Source organism: Lepidochelys kempii, chromosome 6 (genome assembly GCF_965140285.1).
Source record: "Lepidochelys kempii isolate rLepKem1 chromosome 6, rLepKem1.hap1, whole genome shotgun sequence".
NCBI classification, from domain to species: domain Eukaryota; kingdom Metazoa; phylum Chordata; order Testudines; family Cheloniidae; genus Lepidochelys; species Lepidochelys kempii.
Window position 1 is genome coordinate 122,107,181 of NC_136385.1, and position 19,361 is coordinate 122,126,541.

The 19,361-nt window shown below is 45.6% G+C and overlaps 1 protein-coding gene across 3 annotated transcripts in view; it reads right to left on the reverse strand.

The window, feature by feature from the left end:
* Positions 1-19,361, reverse strand: part of DAAM1 (dishevelled associated activator of morphogenesis 1) — a 185,509-nt gene that overhangs the window by 100,046 nt on the left and 66,102 nt on the right. For all 3 annotated transcript variants that reach the window (XM_073349967.2, XM_073349968.2, XM_073349966.2), the window contains exon 2: positions 17,800-18,023. In XM_073349967.2, the coding sequence (XP_073206068.2) occupies positions 17,800-17,982 (183 nt within the window). In that variant the 5' untranslated portion in view covers positions 17,983-18,023. The remainder of the gene's footprint in view (positions 1-17,799; positions 18,024-19,361) is intronic.

The window sequence follows — 19,361 nt, forward strand, 5'->3', positions numbered from 1 at the left end:
TCGTCGATGAAAGAAACAAACATTCAACTACACGAGCAGTAAGAGATCCAAATTCCAACTCTGACTAGTGGTGTAAAACTCCACTCACCAAGGCCCTGCAGTAGGACACGGAGTCTTAGCCGAATAAACTCATTAACGGATCTTAGTTGGAGGGAAGGACACTAATCTAGTAATTTAACCCTTTCTTGAGTGTCACATATGCCACGGTGGAAAGCTTGATATGCAACATCTGTATTCTGTAAGCCAACAAATCCCAATCAATCAGTGAAAGTGGCAGGAAGGGAGGAAGTGCTGGGCTTTTACACAAAACTTTATTATTAAGTTCAGCCATCACCAATTCACCCAGAGGAAACGCTTTAAAGTGAAGTAACTTGGAAAAAATAAGTTTATCAAATGGGAATACAGGAATGACGACACCAACGAGCATCCCAATACTCAAGGAGAGATTTTCAAAGGCAAAAAGGGCAGTTAGGCACCTATTTACTCTTGAATATCTCTGGGAGTTGGGTGCCTTGGAAAATCTCCCCCTTATTTTATAGCATCAAAGTACATGTCACAAAACGATCTTGCCAACCCTTTGGATGGACACCAGGCTGTTGTGATTGGATCCAGCTCCTGAATCTCTCACATTTCCAAGCCCCTAGGTCTGGGCAGTGATTTATCACTGTTCCTCATTTTGGGTCTCTCAAGCGCACTCCCATGTGCAGACCCCACATCCAACGCCCTCCTTGGGCAGCTGGAATTTGCAGTCTGGCTGCCTGGATCCTGGAACAAGTGCCACAGCCCTCCCAGTTGCTTAGCCATGTTCCCCAGGGTCCGCCTGGCTAGCAACGCACTAGTTTTCTAGTTTCACCTTTCAGTGACCAGGTGGCAGTAAAACAAGCACACATGGGCTGAGCAATGGAATTTCTTGCCTCCTTTTTCCTCCTAAACAGCACTAGAGCTGGATCTGAGGAAAACAACGAACTCCTGGCTGCATTCCCCTTGGTGTGACCTTACCATCCCCGTTTCAGAGTAGCAGCCGTGTTAGTCTGTATTCGCAAAAAGAAAAGCAGTACTTGTGGCACCTTAGAGACTAACCAATTTGAGCATAAGCTTTCATGAGCTACAGCTCACTTCATCGGATGCATACTGTGGAAAATGTATAAGATCTTTTTATACACACAAAGCATGAAAAAATTGGTGTTTACCACTACAAAAGGTTTTCTCTCCCCCTACCCCACGCTCCTGCTGGTAATAGCTTATCTAAAGTGATCACTCTCCTTACAGTGTGTATAATAATCAAGGTGGGCCATTTCCAGCACAAATCCAGGGTTTAACAAGAACGTCTTGGGGGTGGGGGGTAGGAAAAAACAAGGGGAAATAGGTTACCTTGAATAATGACTTAGCCACTCCCAGTCTCCATTCAAGCCTAAGTTAATTGTATCCAATTTGCAAATGAATTCCAATTCAACAGTCTCTCGCTGGAGTCTGGTTTTGAAGTTTTTTTGTTGTAATATCACAACTTTCATGTCTGTAATCACGTGACCAGAGAGATTGAAGTGTTCTCTGACTGGTTTATGAATGTTAGAATTCTTGACATCTGATTTGTGTCCATTTATTCTTTTACTTAGAGACTGTCCAGTTTGACCAACGTACATGGCAGAGGGGCATTGCTGGCACATAATGGCATATATCACATTGGTGGATGTGCAGGTGAACGAGCCTTTGATAGTGTGGCTGATGTTATTAGGCCCTGTGATGGTGCCCCCTGAATAGATGTGGGCACAGTTGGCAACGGGCTTTGTTGCAAGGATAGGTTCCTGGACCACTAACCCAGCAGCAAGCCCATTGTTCCACTAAGACAGAGCCATTCAATGTTGATCGCCTTTGATTGCTCTGTCACAGCTTCCCAAATGTAGCCTCTCCAGTGGCTGTCTAGTCCCTGCTACAAGATAGAGGCTCTAAACAAACAATGAAAGTTACCCTCCAAGTGACTTTCAAAAGACAACACGGAACCCATAACTTGACAGACCTATTCCCAAAGGGTCACAGTGCCAGCTGGAAAAACTGGGCTATGTCCACACAAATCAAACTAATCAAAGCTGGCAGCTCCAGTTCTTGCAGTACAAAGAGTCAGTCTATGAGCATCTCTCCAGGGCAACACCACAGCCCTGTTCTGTTTTGTACAGTGCCTAGCACAATAGGGGCCTGGTCTGTGACTGGGGCTCCTAGGTGCAACTGCAATACAAACAGTCTGCGAGTCAGTGGAAATGGTGTGAAGTTTCAAGTGATCTATTTACCTCATGGAATTCCTTTTACACAATGGCCAGCACAGCCTCCGTTCATTAAATGATTACCAGGTTTACGCAACCAAACTCCTTCGTCTGTCTGTCTGTCTTAACCGGAATTAAGAACAGTCGGATGGGTGCAAAGCAGCCTTTTGAAATGCAAGCCACAGCACCACTTTCTTTGGACTGCTGGGCAAATACTTGTGAATGGACATTGAACACTTTTGTAGAAAGAGTCTATGAAGGAACGAAACCCTGTTAGCTTGCCGAGATAAATCAGTGACTTGCAGGTTGGGATGCTGCATGCATTGCTCTTTGTCACGCTTCAGGTCTGGTCTACGCTCAGTGGCGTAGCTCGGTGGAACAAACAGGGGCAGCAGACGTGAGAAACAGGGGCACGGATAGGAAGAAAGGTGCCACCCACTTGTCCTCACCGGGCGGCGCGCCAGGTCCGAAATGCCGCCAAGGCCCCGGAGCGCATGAAGGCCCCCGCCGAGCCGGAGCGCGTGAAGGCCCCCGTCACCGAAGACCTGGAGTGCCGCCGGGTGAGTAAAAATTAAAAAAGGCGCCTATAAATTAAAAAAGCGCCACTTGTCCTCAGAGCGGAAGCGGCTGCTCCCCTCCCCCCCAGCTTCACTTACTGTCTACACTACAGAATTAGGTTGATGCAAGGCAGCTTATGTCGACCTTCACTATGGAAAAGTCTACACTTAAATTTCACTCCCACAGATGTAACTCCCCTGCTACGCCGACTTACCACCACCAGTGGGGTAGATCCGAGGTCGACGCAGCGTCAGTGAAGACACTGCATTGCTTATGACAACTGTTACTGGCTTTCAGGAGCCATCCCACAATGCCCCACGCTAACAGTACTGTACAGTCAATACAGGTGTTCCTGGTTAGGACACGCATCACCGACACAAGAAGCAAAGTGTAGACATGCACAAGCGATGTAATTACTGTGGCAGCTGTATGACTATGTAAATGAGGTCAACTTAACTCTGCAGTGTATACATGGCCTTAGTCTAGTCTGCCCTATGATGCTGAACAGACACTTGGGTACCTGTGTAGTTTTAAACACAGCATGTTGAGGAGACTGTTACAAGGAGGGGAAAAATGAACTTATGCAAAATGTAGCAGGGCTCAAGGTATTTTTTTTTTTAAATAAACTTCTTTAAAATCTGGTGTTTATATTGTGGTTTTTCCTCCACATCCAGCAGTAAGCAGCGACCAGTGAATGAGCAGCATTATAAAAAGCAGGTGCAATATATGATCGCAGGATGTAACTACATGAATATCGCTAAACACTCCAAGGACTGGGAAAAGTCCACAGGGATGAGAAACCAAGCAGATGGATTAGAAGGATGCCAATAATACTAGCTGCTCAGAAACTAGAACTTTTCTTCTTTAAGCTGAGACTCACTTTTGAAAATAGGTAGCAAATTTTGCATTAACTGGTACAATATGGGAATTTAAAACACACACTGGTTGAAGTCTGCATCTACTTCTTATCTTGGAGGTCCCACCCACTTTTTTGTTTCTTTCCAGTTGTTCTTCTCAGAGGTCATCCATTTGATTTACCCAAGTATGCTGCAGTGTGAAGGAAAGTTGCAATCAGCATTTTTCCCTCTGCACCCCATCTAATCCTCTCCTTCCTTTAAGCAAATGCATTGCCTCTTCTGACCTCTTTGCTGATGTCAAATGGAAACTTTTTTCTTGCTGTTTAAACAAACACCCGGTACCGGCAAAGCACGGATTACTGCACCAACCACTCTGAAAACAGTGGTCCATTGCAAGCTACTGAACCCAAGAGTGAAATTTTACATCCTAGCTGGACTGTGGCTGTATTATGGGAACATGGGCTCCTCACTTTAAATCCTCTTAATATTTACAGTTACAGGCTCATTTTGAAAACAAAATAAATAGTAACTATTGTCTTATTGATGATCTGTTACTGTGAAAGACCATTATTTCTGGAGATTAATACAAATCATGAATCAAACAGACCATAAGCTTCTCTGGGCAATAACTGCACCTGGTGTGTCTATCCTGTACTACAATAAGTAGAGTTGTCACTTAAGTGAAGTTCCAGGCACCCAAGTCTGTATTTATACATTTAGTAAGTGGCCAGGTTGTTACGAAGTGCCAAGAACCCCTCATCACCTCTAAAAAGAAACAAGAAAAAAATCAGGCCAATTTATTAGGTGTATAGATATGGATTTAGATGCCTAATGGGAGGCACCCATGTTCAACTGGTTTTGTACTCATGAATGATTGGTTTTGCAGCAAACTGCTCAAAAATTGCCCAGCTCGATGTGCCCAGCTGTGTACCACCAGAGATACATTGGAGGATCTAACAGGGAATAAAACAAGTGTTATTGAAACATCACTGAGATGAACAGCTATGCACGCAGGACTGGACAGATGCAGCCAAAGACGACTTTGCTTATTGTGTACGCAGACTGCAGCTGTGCCAGAGGAAGGGGCAGCTCCCAATTGGTTTTGGACACTGACAATGTGAAACTGGGTTCCTTGGATACAAGAAGTGGCTGTTCTGGGGCGAACAGGAAAGCCTGTTTTTTGTACAGCCCTGGACCCCTAAACTTCTACCTCTCTACAGGGATATTTCCATTGAAAGAGCCCAGAACCCCTGGTTCTGTTGTTTTTGACACTCCCGCCCCATAGGACAAGTGTGCTTTGTACAGTCTGTGAGTTAAAATCAAAGAGACATCCCTGGAGGATGGAATTTCTGGATCTTGTGATTCAGCTCCTTAGTGAGATGTTTAGCAGAAGCTGGCAGCAGCTGGTGTTATAATATGCAAGTCCCTTCTTGCTCAACTAATTCTTTGTAGCTGTGTTCACATTCTGCTTAACGTCTAGGCTATACGCCTGAGCTAACCTTTGCCTTTAAGACAACCCAATTTGTAAGGCTAGTAAAGATGGGGTATTCCATTTTGGGGTGCCCGGTGGAGGGGGAAGCTTTTGCCCCAATCTTAAAGAAGGCAGTGGTGTAGGTGTCTAAGGTTTGTCCACACTTAAAACTCCACTGCGGCACAGCTGCACCACTGTAGTACTTCTGTGTAGACACAACCTATGCAGATGGGAAGGATTCGCTCATCGGCGTAGGTAATCCAGCTCCCCGAGAGGTGGTAGCTAGGTTGATGGAAGAATTCTTCTGTTGACCTAGTTCCATCTACACAGGGACTTAGGTCAGCTTAATGCCGCGACTCAGGAGTGTTGACTTTTCATGCCCCTGACAGATGTAGTTAAAGCAACCTAATTTTCTAGCGTAGACAAGGCCTTAGGGCCAGGGGAATTGTGATTCTCTTTCTTTGCATGGTGCTCTGAGGAAGACTACCTTTGGGGTCAGAGAGACTGGACTGAACGGCACTGATACTGGATACAATGTACAACGTCTGGTTCCACAGACCTTATGACAGGTTTCAGAGTAGCAGCCGTGTTAGTCTGTATTCGCAAAAAGAAAAAGGAGTACTTGTGGCACCTTAGAGACTAACAAATTTATTAGAGCACAAGCTTTCGTGAGCTACAGCTCACTTCATCAGATGCATAGAATGTCAAGGTTCCTTCCCCACTCTGAACTCTAGGGTACAGGTGTGGGGACCTGTATGAAAGACCCCCTAAGCTTATTCTTACCAGCTTGTCCTTGAACCCTATGCTGCCACCACCAAGCATGTTAAAGAACAGGGAAAGAGCCCAGTCTTCCCCCCAAAATATCTCCCCCACCCCCACACCCCCTTTCCTGGGAAAGGCTTGATAAAAATCCTCACCAATTTGCATAGGTGAACACAGACCCAAACCCTTGGATCTTAAGAACAATGAAAAAGCAATCAGGTTCTTAAAAGAAGAATTTTAATTAAAGAAAAAGTAAAAGAATCACCTCTGTAAAATCAGGATGCATCCGATGAAGTGAGCTGTAGCTCACGAAAACTTATGCTCTAATAAATTTGGTAGTCTCCAAGGTGCCACAAGTACTCCTGTTCTTTTTACAGACCTTATGGTAACTTAACCAACTCTCTGGACATGAAGTTGGTATCACAACTCCATCATGGTATTTCCTATGAATCTGCAAAAATGATCTGGAGGAAAGCCAAGAATGATTTTTAGCAAAACTCCTCCCTGCTCAGGCTATTTCTTAGCCACACTAACAGCAAAGCAATACCTCTCTCCATTCACTCTTGCCTGTAATCCTTACTAATGCATGAAGAACACAGTACAAAACCCGAGCAGGTAGGAACAGGAATAGCCAGACTGGATTAGACCCATGGTCCACCTAGTTTAACCTCCTGTCTCCAACAATGGCCAGCACCAGAAGCATGTGTGCTCGAAGAGGGACTTGAACCCGGGACCCTCCAATTAAGGGTACATCTACACTGCAGCTAGCAGGTGCAATTCCCAGCTCAGTAAGACATAAATGTGTTAGTTCTACTTGAGCTAGCATGCGGAAAATAGCAGCATGGTTGCGGCGGCATGGGTGGCAGGTCAGGCTAGCCCTGTGACTACAACCCCACCAGAGATCCTAGGTACGTTTCAGGTAGCTAACCCAAGTCACCATCCGCACCACTGGGCCACGCTGCTATTTTTACGGCATTCGCTCAAGAGGAGCTAGCATGTGCACATCTTCCCAGGCTGGGATTCACACCTCCCAGCTGCTGTGTACGTGTAAGCCTACGAGTCTGATGCGCTAGTGACCAAGCTATCCAGACACACACCGCTTACACTCCTCTTCTGTTGTATACAGCATGGAAGCCACTTCACGGGTAGAATGTGTCATTTTTCCACCTTGGAGCTGTTTTCCTCTGAAGCAAACGTTTCCTTGCTCACCTTCCACCTGCGACAGGTGTTCACACCATATTAGAATACGGTCCCTTCACAAAATTACAGGTTTGACAGAGCGAGGCCCTTACACCAAGGAATGCCTGCGTGCTGTTTTGGTAGTAGTAACAGATATTGCCATTGCACAAACAGTTCAGCTGAGATAGAGCGTCGCACTGGATTATTTTATTCCAGTCTGTAGAACACGTGTGGGCAGAAATCTCTCATTTCCTAGATGAGTCGGTGTGTGACTTCTAGATCAGACAGTTACTGATCAAAACATATGTTTAAGAGATTACTCGCAATTGTGTAAAACATAAAGGTGGGAGAAACACGTATGGGGTTATTACCTAGTGAGTGACAGGTGGAGCAGAGAAAGACAAACAACTATATAGATCGCAAATACAGAGCAATCACTAGCTCGTGAGGTTTTGGAAGGAGCACAAGCAAAACCCATCTGTCCAAGTGGTTGGTATTTAATGAGCGGGAATTGGGGCATCCCACTGAAGTAGTCTTTGCCTTGCAGTGTCCTCTTGGAGCGATTTTAAGAAAACACATGAACCAACCAGTGATTTTTCCCCACAAGAAGTGAATTTACATTTGAAAGGAAGCTGGTTTTGTGCTTAAGGACTCAAGAGATCTGGGTTCAGTTCCTGGCTCTGCTACAGAACCCCTGTGTGACCCTGGGCAAATCACTTACTCTCTCTTTGCCTCAGCTTCCCATCTAGAACATGGGAAATATAATCTGTCCTTCCTCCTGCCTCTCAGGGTGTATATGTGCAACACCTAGCTCAATGGCGTCCTGATCTCTGTTGAAGACCCTCGGTGCTACCGTAATTCAAGTAGTAACAAACAAAATGACCCCAATTCCTGTCCCCTTGAGGGAATAACTTAAGTGAGAGTAACCATAAAGAAAGACTTCATAAAAATGGGGGTACTTGAAGCTATTTTTGTGGCCATTTACACACTATTACCAAGACACCGAAGTCAAACCCTCGTTCTGCAAAAAAGCAACCTCACAGGATTCTCTGACCTCCGTTGGGTCTCCTAACATCCATGTGACTTTTCTCAGGAATAAGTATGTAGCAGACCCAACCACAGGATCCACTGTACACAAATGGGAGTTGGGCCCATGAGGTCCACAGAATCCAACCCAATGGGGCAAATATTAAACTTCTCATAGCTCCATTTGATTTGTGCAATAAATACATCTCCATTTTTGAATGGGACATTTTAAATAACTTTAGAATAAAATTTTGTCTTACATACGCTTTTCTCAGACTAAGGGGATCTCAGCATCATGAAATTCCTGGTAGTGCAGTGACCATGTGGCTAGGAACAGCACCTATGCCCATAGCATTCATTTGCATGTAAGTTTTAAATATGAAAGCTTTGCCTTGCATCTGATGCATCAGCTTTTGCCTGAATGCCATGTCTTCTGCATCGGCAAAAATTCACACTCTTCTAACCAGAAACTAAAAAGAACAGAAACCAAAAAGAGAGAAATCATTTACTAGCAGGATCAATTTTAATTACAATCTCAATTAATAATTAATTTCCCAGTTGCCCTTCTTATTAACACATCAGTGTTTGATACGTCACCTTCTTCTAATTTCTATGTTACTTCTACTGACAATCCTGAGTTCTAAACAGCATTTTGAATGCTTAGTGAAGTTAATGGATTGCTAATGCAGCTTTAAAAAAAAAAAACTATTAATTTACAAGCATTAGCATGCCCACTGCTCTACAGAGTTCATAAACATTAAAAGATAAACACCAAATAACTAAGTGCTTAAGGGGCTAGTGGCTAGGAGGGAGGGCTGCTGTTCTCAGAGTCCCCAGAGGAAAGCCATGAATTATTGATCTGCTAAAGTTTTACATACACAGTAATGTTGCAACTAGTGTATTACTTCAAAAAGTGAAGCTTCAACAGTTTTCCCATGAGTAGTTAGTTGCTCTGGGATCAGAGTTTAAAGATACTATGAACAAGTATACAACTAGGCCCTTGGATTCAAAGACTCCATTCTTTTCTACATAAGATCACCCTCATTGTGATAGCATCTGAGTGCCTTCCAGTCACTCAGTAAGTTATATGATTAACATCTATCCCATGAGGTTTGTTCCCTCTCTCTCATCCTCCCTATGAAGTCATCTATACTTGCAGAATGTGAAGCCTCAGCAGATGCCCCATTGCACAAACACATGGCAAACACGGAGAGTGGAAATCCTTCAAAAGTGCTCGAAGTCGCCGATGCAAATAAAACCGCAGTAATCAAAATGGGTCGCACAAAACAGAAGCCTTCACACAATTGACTTATTAAAATGCATGGAGTGTCCATCTTGTTGTTGGCTGCTGTTCAGTGATGGCATGTAGGCTTAGCCATGCAGTGTTCGCAAAGTCGTATGAAATCCCAGGATTAAAAATCGTGATTATACATTTTAGGACCATCACGTACGGTAGGAACAGAGTAGTACAAACAGCGCAATATAAACACGATGGGCTGTTTAAAAGGTAATGCAGCGTTAATCTCAATGATTTGGGATGTTCTTTCCTACACGTAGTAGGATAATTGAAAGTCAAATCTCTAACACACTACACTGAAGAATAGAAATGTTACAAGTATATCAAAACAAACGCATATTAGAACCACAAACAGCTTTTTATTAATAAAAAGCATCTCTCATTCCAATTGATCCATCATGCACCTGAATGAAGTAGCAGAGTTCAGTGTTACAGAAGGGGAAGCTAGAAATTGCGCCACGTCAGAGAACATATCTTCCCCTCCAGTAGATTACCGCTTAATGCGGTCACAAATAACTCAGAATATCAACGATTCTTTGCAATTAAGGGTCTGTTCCACCCAAGCCAACTGGAGCTAGGGATGCAGGTCTCCCTGCCCAGCGCTCCACAGCTTTTGGGATGTAGAAGTGTGAGAGAAAAGAAAACACTGCTCTGGATGAATTCCTGGTTGACCAAGGAGTGGCAGTGGCTGGCCCCATAGGGAGCAGTGAGTGGGATTTTCAAAAGAACCAAAGTGATTTAGAAGTAAACGTCTCTTCAACCTTCAGATGTGACGTGTCCTCCTGAGTCACTGAGGCATTTTGGAAAATCCCTCTGAGTGTTTGGATTTCATCAGCTGGAAAAATGAGCCAGCCTGATGCAGGGCTTGGCAGCGAGTGAGGCTCTGGAATATTTCTCAAGGTGCAACTGTGGTGAATCACCTGCTCCTGGAAGCAGACTAGTTTTTTTCTCCCCCATGCCCATTTAACAAAGGTTGGGGAGCAAAATGCCTTACATCAGAAGCTACAGTGTCTCTGCTTGGAACCTCTTTACCACACCTTCAGACACACTACGCAGCTCACTGGACATCTGAGCAGAAGGGATCCTCAAAGGTGGTATCACATACCCTTGAAGATCTGGGCCCAAGTACCTTGGCAACCACTTCTACTAAAACAATGGAGAAGATGCTGAACAGAATACAATTGGTTTCATACAGCCTGCTCCAGGCATGAGGTACCCCACTGGGAAACAACGTAAACCTAGATCACCAGCTTGTTTGAAGATTTAGGTGGTTAAATCAGCCCGTTATCTTGCGTGTTGCTATTTTATTTATGGGATGATAGCGTTGCTGAAACCAATTCTGCAGTGAACACATCTGACACCACTTAGAAAGCTCAGAGTGAGGAGAAGACACACAGACAGAGAGGATGAAGGGACCATCACACTGGTTGTGAGTGTCAATCCTGCTATCTAAAGGGGGAGGGTTAAACCTTCATCAGCAGACACTCTGGGAATCTGGTAACCCTTGCTGGTAACTGTGTCCCATTGTGTTGCTACCTCTCAGCTGGGTTTCCTCCCCAGCCTACCAGTCTTCACACACCAGCTGCCTCCCTGCTGCTCTGAGGGGGAAGCCAAAGTGACATCCACAGAACAGCACCAAGACTTGCAAATTTTCCTGATGGCGAGCCCTTCAGTGCGGGGACGGTCTCTTGCTAACCGTATGTACAGCGCCTAGCACAATGGGGCCCTGCCTTAGCCAACGCTCTGTGGTGCAACCCCAAAAGAAAACGATAAACAACAAGTTGCTCTTCAGGCAACTTCACAGCCCACATTTAGCAGCAGCTGAGAGAGCATCATCCGATTCCCAATGCGGGGCAGGGACATAACACCTACGGCATCCAGTCCTCATACCCCAGCCTGGCTGGAGTCGTTCTTACAATTTTATTAAGGTAACTGTGTGCAGGAAGGACAGCATGCTGCAGCAGCCACAAGCCAAACAGTAGCTGTTTCTGTCGTGCCTTGGGAGAAATATCTTCAGCCAGCTGTAGTAAATTCAGTAATTAAAATTTACACTACATTATCCCCCTGTGCCCTCGTCACTGCCTTCAGCACAAGCCACAATAAAATGCCTCTGTGTTAGGGAATACTTTGGAGAACTGATCTAGTGATTGGGGCTCAGGTCTCCTGAGTCCCAATCTATTGCCACCAACTCATTTTGACTTTCCTTGGGCAAAGCATTTAACTTCTCTGTGCTTCCCTTTGTCCACCTGTGAAGTGCATATAATACTTGCCTAACCCGCGGGGGATGTTGTGCAACACAACACACTCCATGTTTTAGAATCATAGAATCACAGAATATCAGGGTTGGAAGGGACCTCAGGAGGTCATCTAGTCCAACCCCCTCTCAAAGCAGGACCAATGCCCAATTTTTGCCCCAGATCCCTAAATGGCCCCCTCAAGAATTGAGCTCAAAACCCTGAGTTTAGCAGGCCAATCCTCAAACCACTGAGCTATCCCGCCCCCAATTTCAACATAACAGCAGGTACTAAGGAGCTGTGAGGGAATCAATCATTCACTGAGTCCATGGAAAGACTAGTTGTAGGCATGAAAGGTGAAGTATTGTTATGGTAGAAGCTACCAGATGGTGCTGTTACACAGACTTGAAAATTCTTTTGCTTAGCGTGCAAACAAGATTTTAGTCTTTGAAGAAATGCTATATTGTTGTTAGCCTCAATATGCAATAGCATTTTAAGAGAAGCTGTGGAAGATAGCAGAGAGCAAACTCTCTGCCTTTTCACTGTATTTGGAGGCAATTCTTGAGAAAGATGAGCCTCCTGGAAGCCATGCATTGGAGCGTGGGCTGAGATGCCTGCATGCTGTTTGCGACTGCCTCTGTTCCAGGTCTAGTGTATATGTGGAAATAAAGAAAGTTACAGTGTGAATATACCAAGAATCCATGTCACTGGTTTCCAATGGGAAGCCAACCTGGAAGGCCCCAGAATTCTGCTACCATTTGGCAGAGGGGCAATGCTGGTGTGAGCAGTGGGACTCAGGTATCTGAAAAAGGGGCGACAGTATAAAACAAACCAATGTTGCCTGCTGGGGCTACACCTCCTCATTAGGTCCAAGTGAAAGTGAACTCTTCCTGTCTAGAGCTCATAGAACACATTGGACTGTTTTGGTTAGAGTATGAAAGGATTTTTCAGCAAAATTTGAAAGTCAAAGCTGGTGGCATCACCCAGCTTGGCGTTCATAAAAAGCCCTGCAGGTTGTCCCAGCAACCTGAACAGTTCCCAGGGAACCGTGAAGCACACAGCAGCTAACTTGCAGTGGAACACTTTGATTTTGTGGAGGCCTATGTCCACACAGCTGCTCCTCCTTGGGTGGCTCTGGGTCACTGAAGCCCCGACAGAACAAGAGACAATGAACTCTTTCAGATGCGGCCTGGTGCCCATTGGAGCTGCATTCCCACAACTCCCAGCCGCAAAGTCATTGACGTCGTGTGGAAGGAAGAAGAGGAAGAGTGAACGTCTGCCAGCAAAAATTGCAATATTTTCATGTTCTCCAAGACAAAAAGAGGCCATAGACTGCTAGACAAGTATGAATTGTCCTCTTCCTGTCAGGATCACTAGGAGCAGAAGTTTAGACGCTGGCCTGATTAGCTTAACAATCTACCTAAAGAATCTGGCTCCCTGTTTTGTTGCTGTTCCTCTAGAGAAACATCTGTATATCCACAGGTCTGGAGACAGTTCAGGGTATCATTAGATCAAAAGCAAACATCACTGTGGAAGTCTCGGTACACCAGCTAAAATCAACTGGATTGCACCCAAGATTACTAAAGACCGCGGGCGTGGTGGGCAGCAGAAGGTAAGCCTTTGGCAAACCCGAGTTTGGGGTAGGTGCATCTGACGCCTCCATCACACATTCAGTGCACAATCTCTGGTCTTCGGTCTCTGCTCTGGAACTATCGCTGATTGCTCACATGTTAAGAATGTGACAGGTTTTCAAATGAATAGTCACATCCTAAACATCCAACCCCGATAAGTTTTCCAGGACTGACTCAAAGGAAGCAGACTTGTCACACTAGGTATGAGAATAAATGGGATTTGCAACACTGAGTTTGCTGAACTTGCAACTACTGGTGCTTGCTGTATGATCCACCCAAGAACAAAAGGCTAGCCTTATTTCATCATCAGAGCTCCTGGATGGTACTGCCAAGTCTCCAGACTAAAATATCTGAGATAATATATTGCTTAAATCCTAATTCTATTTTATTTTTTGGGGAGTGAGTTGTGGGGAGGGGGGAAGACAATTCTTCATGAGGTCCCACAGTCTACAACAATAAAAAGCAGAGAAATATGGCTAGAAAGAGCCAAAGACAGATGGCCTTATGGTTAGATGCATTGGACTGGGACTCAGAAGATCTGTGTTAAAGCTGTGCCATCAACTTCCTGTGTGATCTTGGGCAAGTCACTTAACCTCTTTGCGGGTAGGTCTGCCCTTTGAGCCGGAGGCATAAATCCCAGCTCAAGCAGACATACCCGCTGTAGCTCTGATCGAGCTAGCGTGCTAAAAGTGGAGCCTAGCTACCAGCCGCACACGCAGCAGGAGGGACTCACTGCCCTGAGTACTGGCACACCCGGGACGCTATGCATGTCCTTGGGGCAGCTAGCCACTCCCGCTGCCTGTGCCAGCATGGCTCACTCTGCTTTTAGGGAGCTAGCTTGATCAGAGCTAGCTTGGGGTGGGCTCCTTGAGCTGCAATTTACACCTACAGCTTGAACCTCACTGGGGCTTTGATCTTGGTGGGGACCCTCTAGGTGCTACTCTCGTCAATAACAATAGGATTCCACAAGTCAAACAGGGGGCTGAACGTGGGAGAGCGTTTTTAGACTGTTACCCAACTCCCAAGGAGAATGCTTTACAGATTAAAAGCTAACGCACTGGCAATGTACATTTGAAGCTAGCCTCTCACACTAATGTTTGTTGATTTGTAGAAAGCAAGTGTTTGCACACTGCTTAGCCCAACAGGGCCCTGATCCCAGCCAGGGATGCTGGGTGCTAGTGTAAAACAAATCGTATCACATCGCTGATACATGGCATAAACAAGTACAACCTAGAAAAAACCCTATAACTCTAGGCCTGCCCTAACATCAACTTCAATGCGTGAAGCCTCAAGATTCTTTCTGCATATTTCAAATCACCTCGTCCCTGTTTGCCAAAGTAATTAAGTGGATTCAAAACCTCTTTTTAAACAAACAGAGGGAAGAAGCCACTCATAGAGCGGTTCCAAGTTGTCGACTGTGAACTGTGTGGCAGCATCAGGGCTGCCAGGGTTTTAAAGACACACCTTTCAGCCCCTGTCAGGCTTCAGCAAGCGTAAAATCAGCCCAGCACCCCCAGCTGGTTTTCCTGTCGCTGTTCCAAATGTTACACAGTGGGCTTATACAGAAACAGTGGGACATTTTCCAAATCATTTAACTAATGCTGAAATCGAATACTCAACTCCGACAGGTTACTGCGAGCAGTAAGATGAAGGGGCTGGGTGTAGCAAGACGAGCTGGCCAAAAGGGTTTGCAGCAACATTTGTATTTATTTTTAAACTCTCCCTGGTGAAAATCTGCCTATTTTTGAGTTTGCAAAATGTCAGAGAAATCGGAACAGTGTTGCAAACACTGGGAAAATCCCTGAGAGTTTCTTGTTGATATTTGTAATGGGGAAAGGGGGAAGCAAGAAGTGGGAGCTTGGCTGCAGGGTTTCCACATGGTTTCTTTGAATTTCAGGCAGACCTGTTGTGTTGCGACTGGTTACACAGTTCTAGGGTACGGGCGCTGTTTCCTCCCATTGGATTAGTCTGCCCTCATGCAATCAGGTGGCTAGCAGTGGGCCATAGCTGACTCCTGTCACAGGGAGTGGCTGAATTTTGAGTTCATTCTCCCAGCCTGTTAGGGGAAAACAAAAAACCTGACAGCAAGGAGTGGCTGCTTCTTAGCAGTGTGTGTGTGGGCAGAGGGAGGAGAGGAGTCACTTAGACACCACCTAATCACCTGAGGCCAGCCAGGAGGAGTGTAACTGCCTCCCTAAAAATCATGCGTGGAGAGTGGTCCATACACCAATGAGGCATTGGAAGAGGTAGGAGGACAGTCTTTCCATGCAAAAAGAAACCAACATATCCTTCAGGGCTGGTGGGAAGGAGAGCTCTCAGGGCCTCTTGTGTAGGCAGAGATTCCGTATGAACCCCAGGCCTGGTGTTTAATTGGTTCTGATAAGCCTCCAAACCCTGATTCTCCAGGGAGGCTCCCCCATCGCTAGATGGATCTGTAGGCTTAGCATGGCGAACCTGACGCTGGATCATAGCACGCTCTTACATTCAGTTTGGCGATGCTAACCAGAGCTGGCCAGGAATTTTCCATTGAAAGGCTTTCCAGGGAAAAAACTCATTTTCCACAAAATCAAGACGCTCCATGGGAAGATTTAGATTTAGCTGAAATTTTTCAATTTTCCACCAGGAAAAGCAAATGGAAATATTTTGTTTTGGGTCGGTTCAACCTGGACATTGTTTTATTGAATCAACCTGAAATGTTTCTAATCAGTTCAACAAAATAATAAATTATATTTCCTTATCGGAGTCGTTATACAGGCCCCAGTATTTCCTATGGGCCAAATGCCCTGGAAGACTGCATCTCCCATAGTGCAATATGGATTTCCCATCTGACCAAGCTACATGACAGGAGATACAATCCAGGAAGCCTGACCCATATGGGAGAATGGGTGCATTAAGCTCCCAAAATACAACTCCTATGAGGTAACAAACCACAATGGCAAAATCCATTAATGTTGAACTGACCCGAAATACTTAGTTTTGAGTCAGTTCAACAAACTAAAAACCAAAACATTTTGCCTTCAGGAATGTCAAAATTGGGGCAAAATTCTGTTCCACAAAAAAAAACATTTCAATTTTTCATTTTGATTTGGGACAAAAACCAAGTGCTGAAAGGTCGGCATTTCCGGTGGGACAGAAATTCCAAATTCCGCTCAGCTGTAATGCTAACACTTGGGTTTACGTGCACTTTATTTCCTTCCCCTTCCAATCAGAGCATACAGGGCACAAGAATCATTGATGCTTTGAGTATACCGTGGGGCCCTGTCAAGAGGCAGCCTAGCAAAGGAACTGTCGCACCAGAACAAGAACCAAAACACCACCATTCTGCCCTCAGCCTCATGCTCACTGCCCTCACTCCTGCTGCCCAAAATTACAGTTTAAGAAGCCACATGCCACTTGGGGGATTACCACATCCCCATGGGCTGCAGAGAAGGGGGAGATTGCAGCAGTTGGAACACGAACACACTATTAGTATGGAGTAGAGGACATGTCCATATTTACTGCTTAGGCCTCATGGCCACCTGCATTGCCACAGCGCTGGGATAGATCCATCTGCTTTTCTGATCAGCCGGTGCTCTCAGTCCTCCCTTGGCCAGTCATGCCATGTAGCAGCAGCCATGGAGCAATGGGAGACTGCTCTCAGCTGGGCCAGCTACCTACATTTCTACTTCCAGAGCACTAACTCTCCAAGATGCCTAAGCTCCATCTACCGAGCTGCTTCCCACTCAACCATTCCAGTCCCTTTACCAGTGGTTCTGCACCACAGCCTGCCCTTCCACTCTGGGAATCACAACCGACAAGGAGATTGGTCTCATCCGTAGCCCTGTTTAAACCTATCAAAAAATTCAGCTCAGTTGGCAGCCTGCCCTTGGGAGAGGTCCAAGACTGGGGTGCAGGTGAGGACCGACTAGGCTGCACTGGCAGCGCCGTGTGTGGAAAGTTACCCGCCATGCCAGCCTACGATACGTGCTTATGGCCTCCTGGCTCAGGCATGGTTAGAGTCTCTTTCACAAGCATCATGGCATCATCTATGCCTGAACTAGAGCCCACAGGGCAGGGAATATGTACTTCTCAGGCACATCATCAGACCCAAACAAAGCAATATACTGAAAAGGAAACAGCCACCATGAACAGAATGCGGTCTGGGGAAAAAGACTGACACTAGAGTGGGTTTTCTTCCAGGAGTGAGATGAAAAGAGCCTCAAAACTCCACATGTTCTGTGGGGAGAGAGTAATACTCTTTTATAGGAGCTCTGTATCAACCAATGGAATTCCCCATGCATAGCTGGGGGTCACCGGTCCATCCAATGGGAATTCAAGGCTCAGGGGGCCGTCCAATCACCGACAGCAGCAAACCCTGATGTTCCTGTCAATTAAAAGCTCATTTGAAATTACTCCTCCTGACCTTGCACCTATTAAAGTCAGTGGGATATTTGCCATGGACGTCATGAGCAGGATGGGGCCCAATGTTTTTCTGTGGTGCCCTCCCAAAAATAGCTACCCCATTGCCACGAGAAACATGCAACACTCACCACAAGCTCACTGAACATGACATCCAGCTCTTCCACCGGGGGCATTGGCAACGCCGGCTCCATGGTCTGTAGGGCGAAGTTGCTGTCATTGCGAAGCCGGTAGGTGATCTCCGGATGGTCGTTGCTTCGGAAGCAGCAGAAGATGAATGAAATCCCCCGTCCACTTCTTTTTCTTGGGGCCATGGCCAAAATCTTCTGTGTCCCTTCCTTCTAGCTACTAAATCCTACAGAAAGAGAGGGGACAGGAAATGCTTGAGTATCCACTTTGTCCAAGTGTGTTGAGCTCTACTGAGAAGAGACTCAGAATCAAAGGCACCCAACATACACAACTTGCAAAGTGACATTTACATGCCGAAGATTTCTGTTCCGGTTTGACATTTACAGTTCCAGCAACCTTGACGACTGTGCTAATTAAAAGATACCTTTGTTCTCTTATGGCCATAATCTTTTTTTTTTCCCAACTGTAGCTAAATCGAGAAGTTACCAGTAGGCAATTGCTGTAGATGAAAGACGGTGGGATACACCACCGTTCTGTTACAGTGCTGAGAGCTACAAGAAGAACTGACCCAAGCCCTCCGATTCCTTCTCTATCTTTTATTGTCTCACTCCAAGACAGGTCAAAAGTCACTCTGATGCCAATTAGCCCCATGCTATACTACACTACTCTTTTTTAGCTCGTGTGGACCTCTTGCAGCATTATTAAAAAATATTTTAGACTTAGTGTGTTGGTACTGCAAACAGTTCTGTCTGGTCTACACGGTCAGCTAAAGTTTTCAGCATTAGAGGACAACCTTTACGATTCCAGGGCACATCCTCAGCTACTGTGAGCCAGTAACACACCAGGGCAGTCAAGAGAACTTGGCCCATTTTACACCAGCTGAGGATCTAGCTCTGGAAATGTTATTTTTAATTAAGGGAAGCCATTTTTAAAAGTCAAATTTAAGTAATTTTTTTAAAGGAGGTACAAGCCCTAGGTCTGCACAATCCTCCCCTGCATCCAAGCTTAAATTAAAGTGTCCCTTCTCAACATCACAGCCTGAAATCTCATTTCACATTACACACCTCAGGGTTTACACAAATGTGACCATTTGATTTGCTTGCACAGCCATGAAATCTCTTATTGTCACTTGCTACCTGAGAGTTACAAGCTCAATTAATCTGCAGTATGCTGGAATCAAAAAGTGTTTTTTAAAAGGTATCCCACACCTGGCAAGAAAGTTTTGCTCCCCACAACCAAAAGTTTCCCAAAACAAAACATGTCTTCTCAATAGGGAAGGCAAATTCACAGATTTTTAAAAGGCCCCCCAAGTACCATTTTCCCTACTCTACAGATAGGGAAATAGAGCATGGGGAAGTGATTTGCCTAAAGCAGGGGTTCCCAAATTTCATTGCACTGCGACCCCCTTCTGACAACAAAAATTACTACACGACCCCAGGAGGGCGGACGAAAGCCTGAGCCTATCCAAGCCCCGCCACTCTGGGCAGTGGGAAGAGGGTGGGGGCGTGCGCGCAAAGCCGAAGGGCTTCAGCCCCGGGCACGGAGCCTGTTAGCCGAGCCCCGC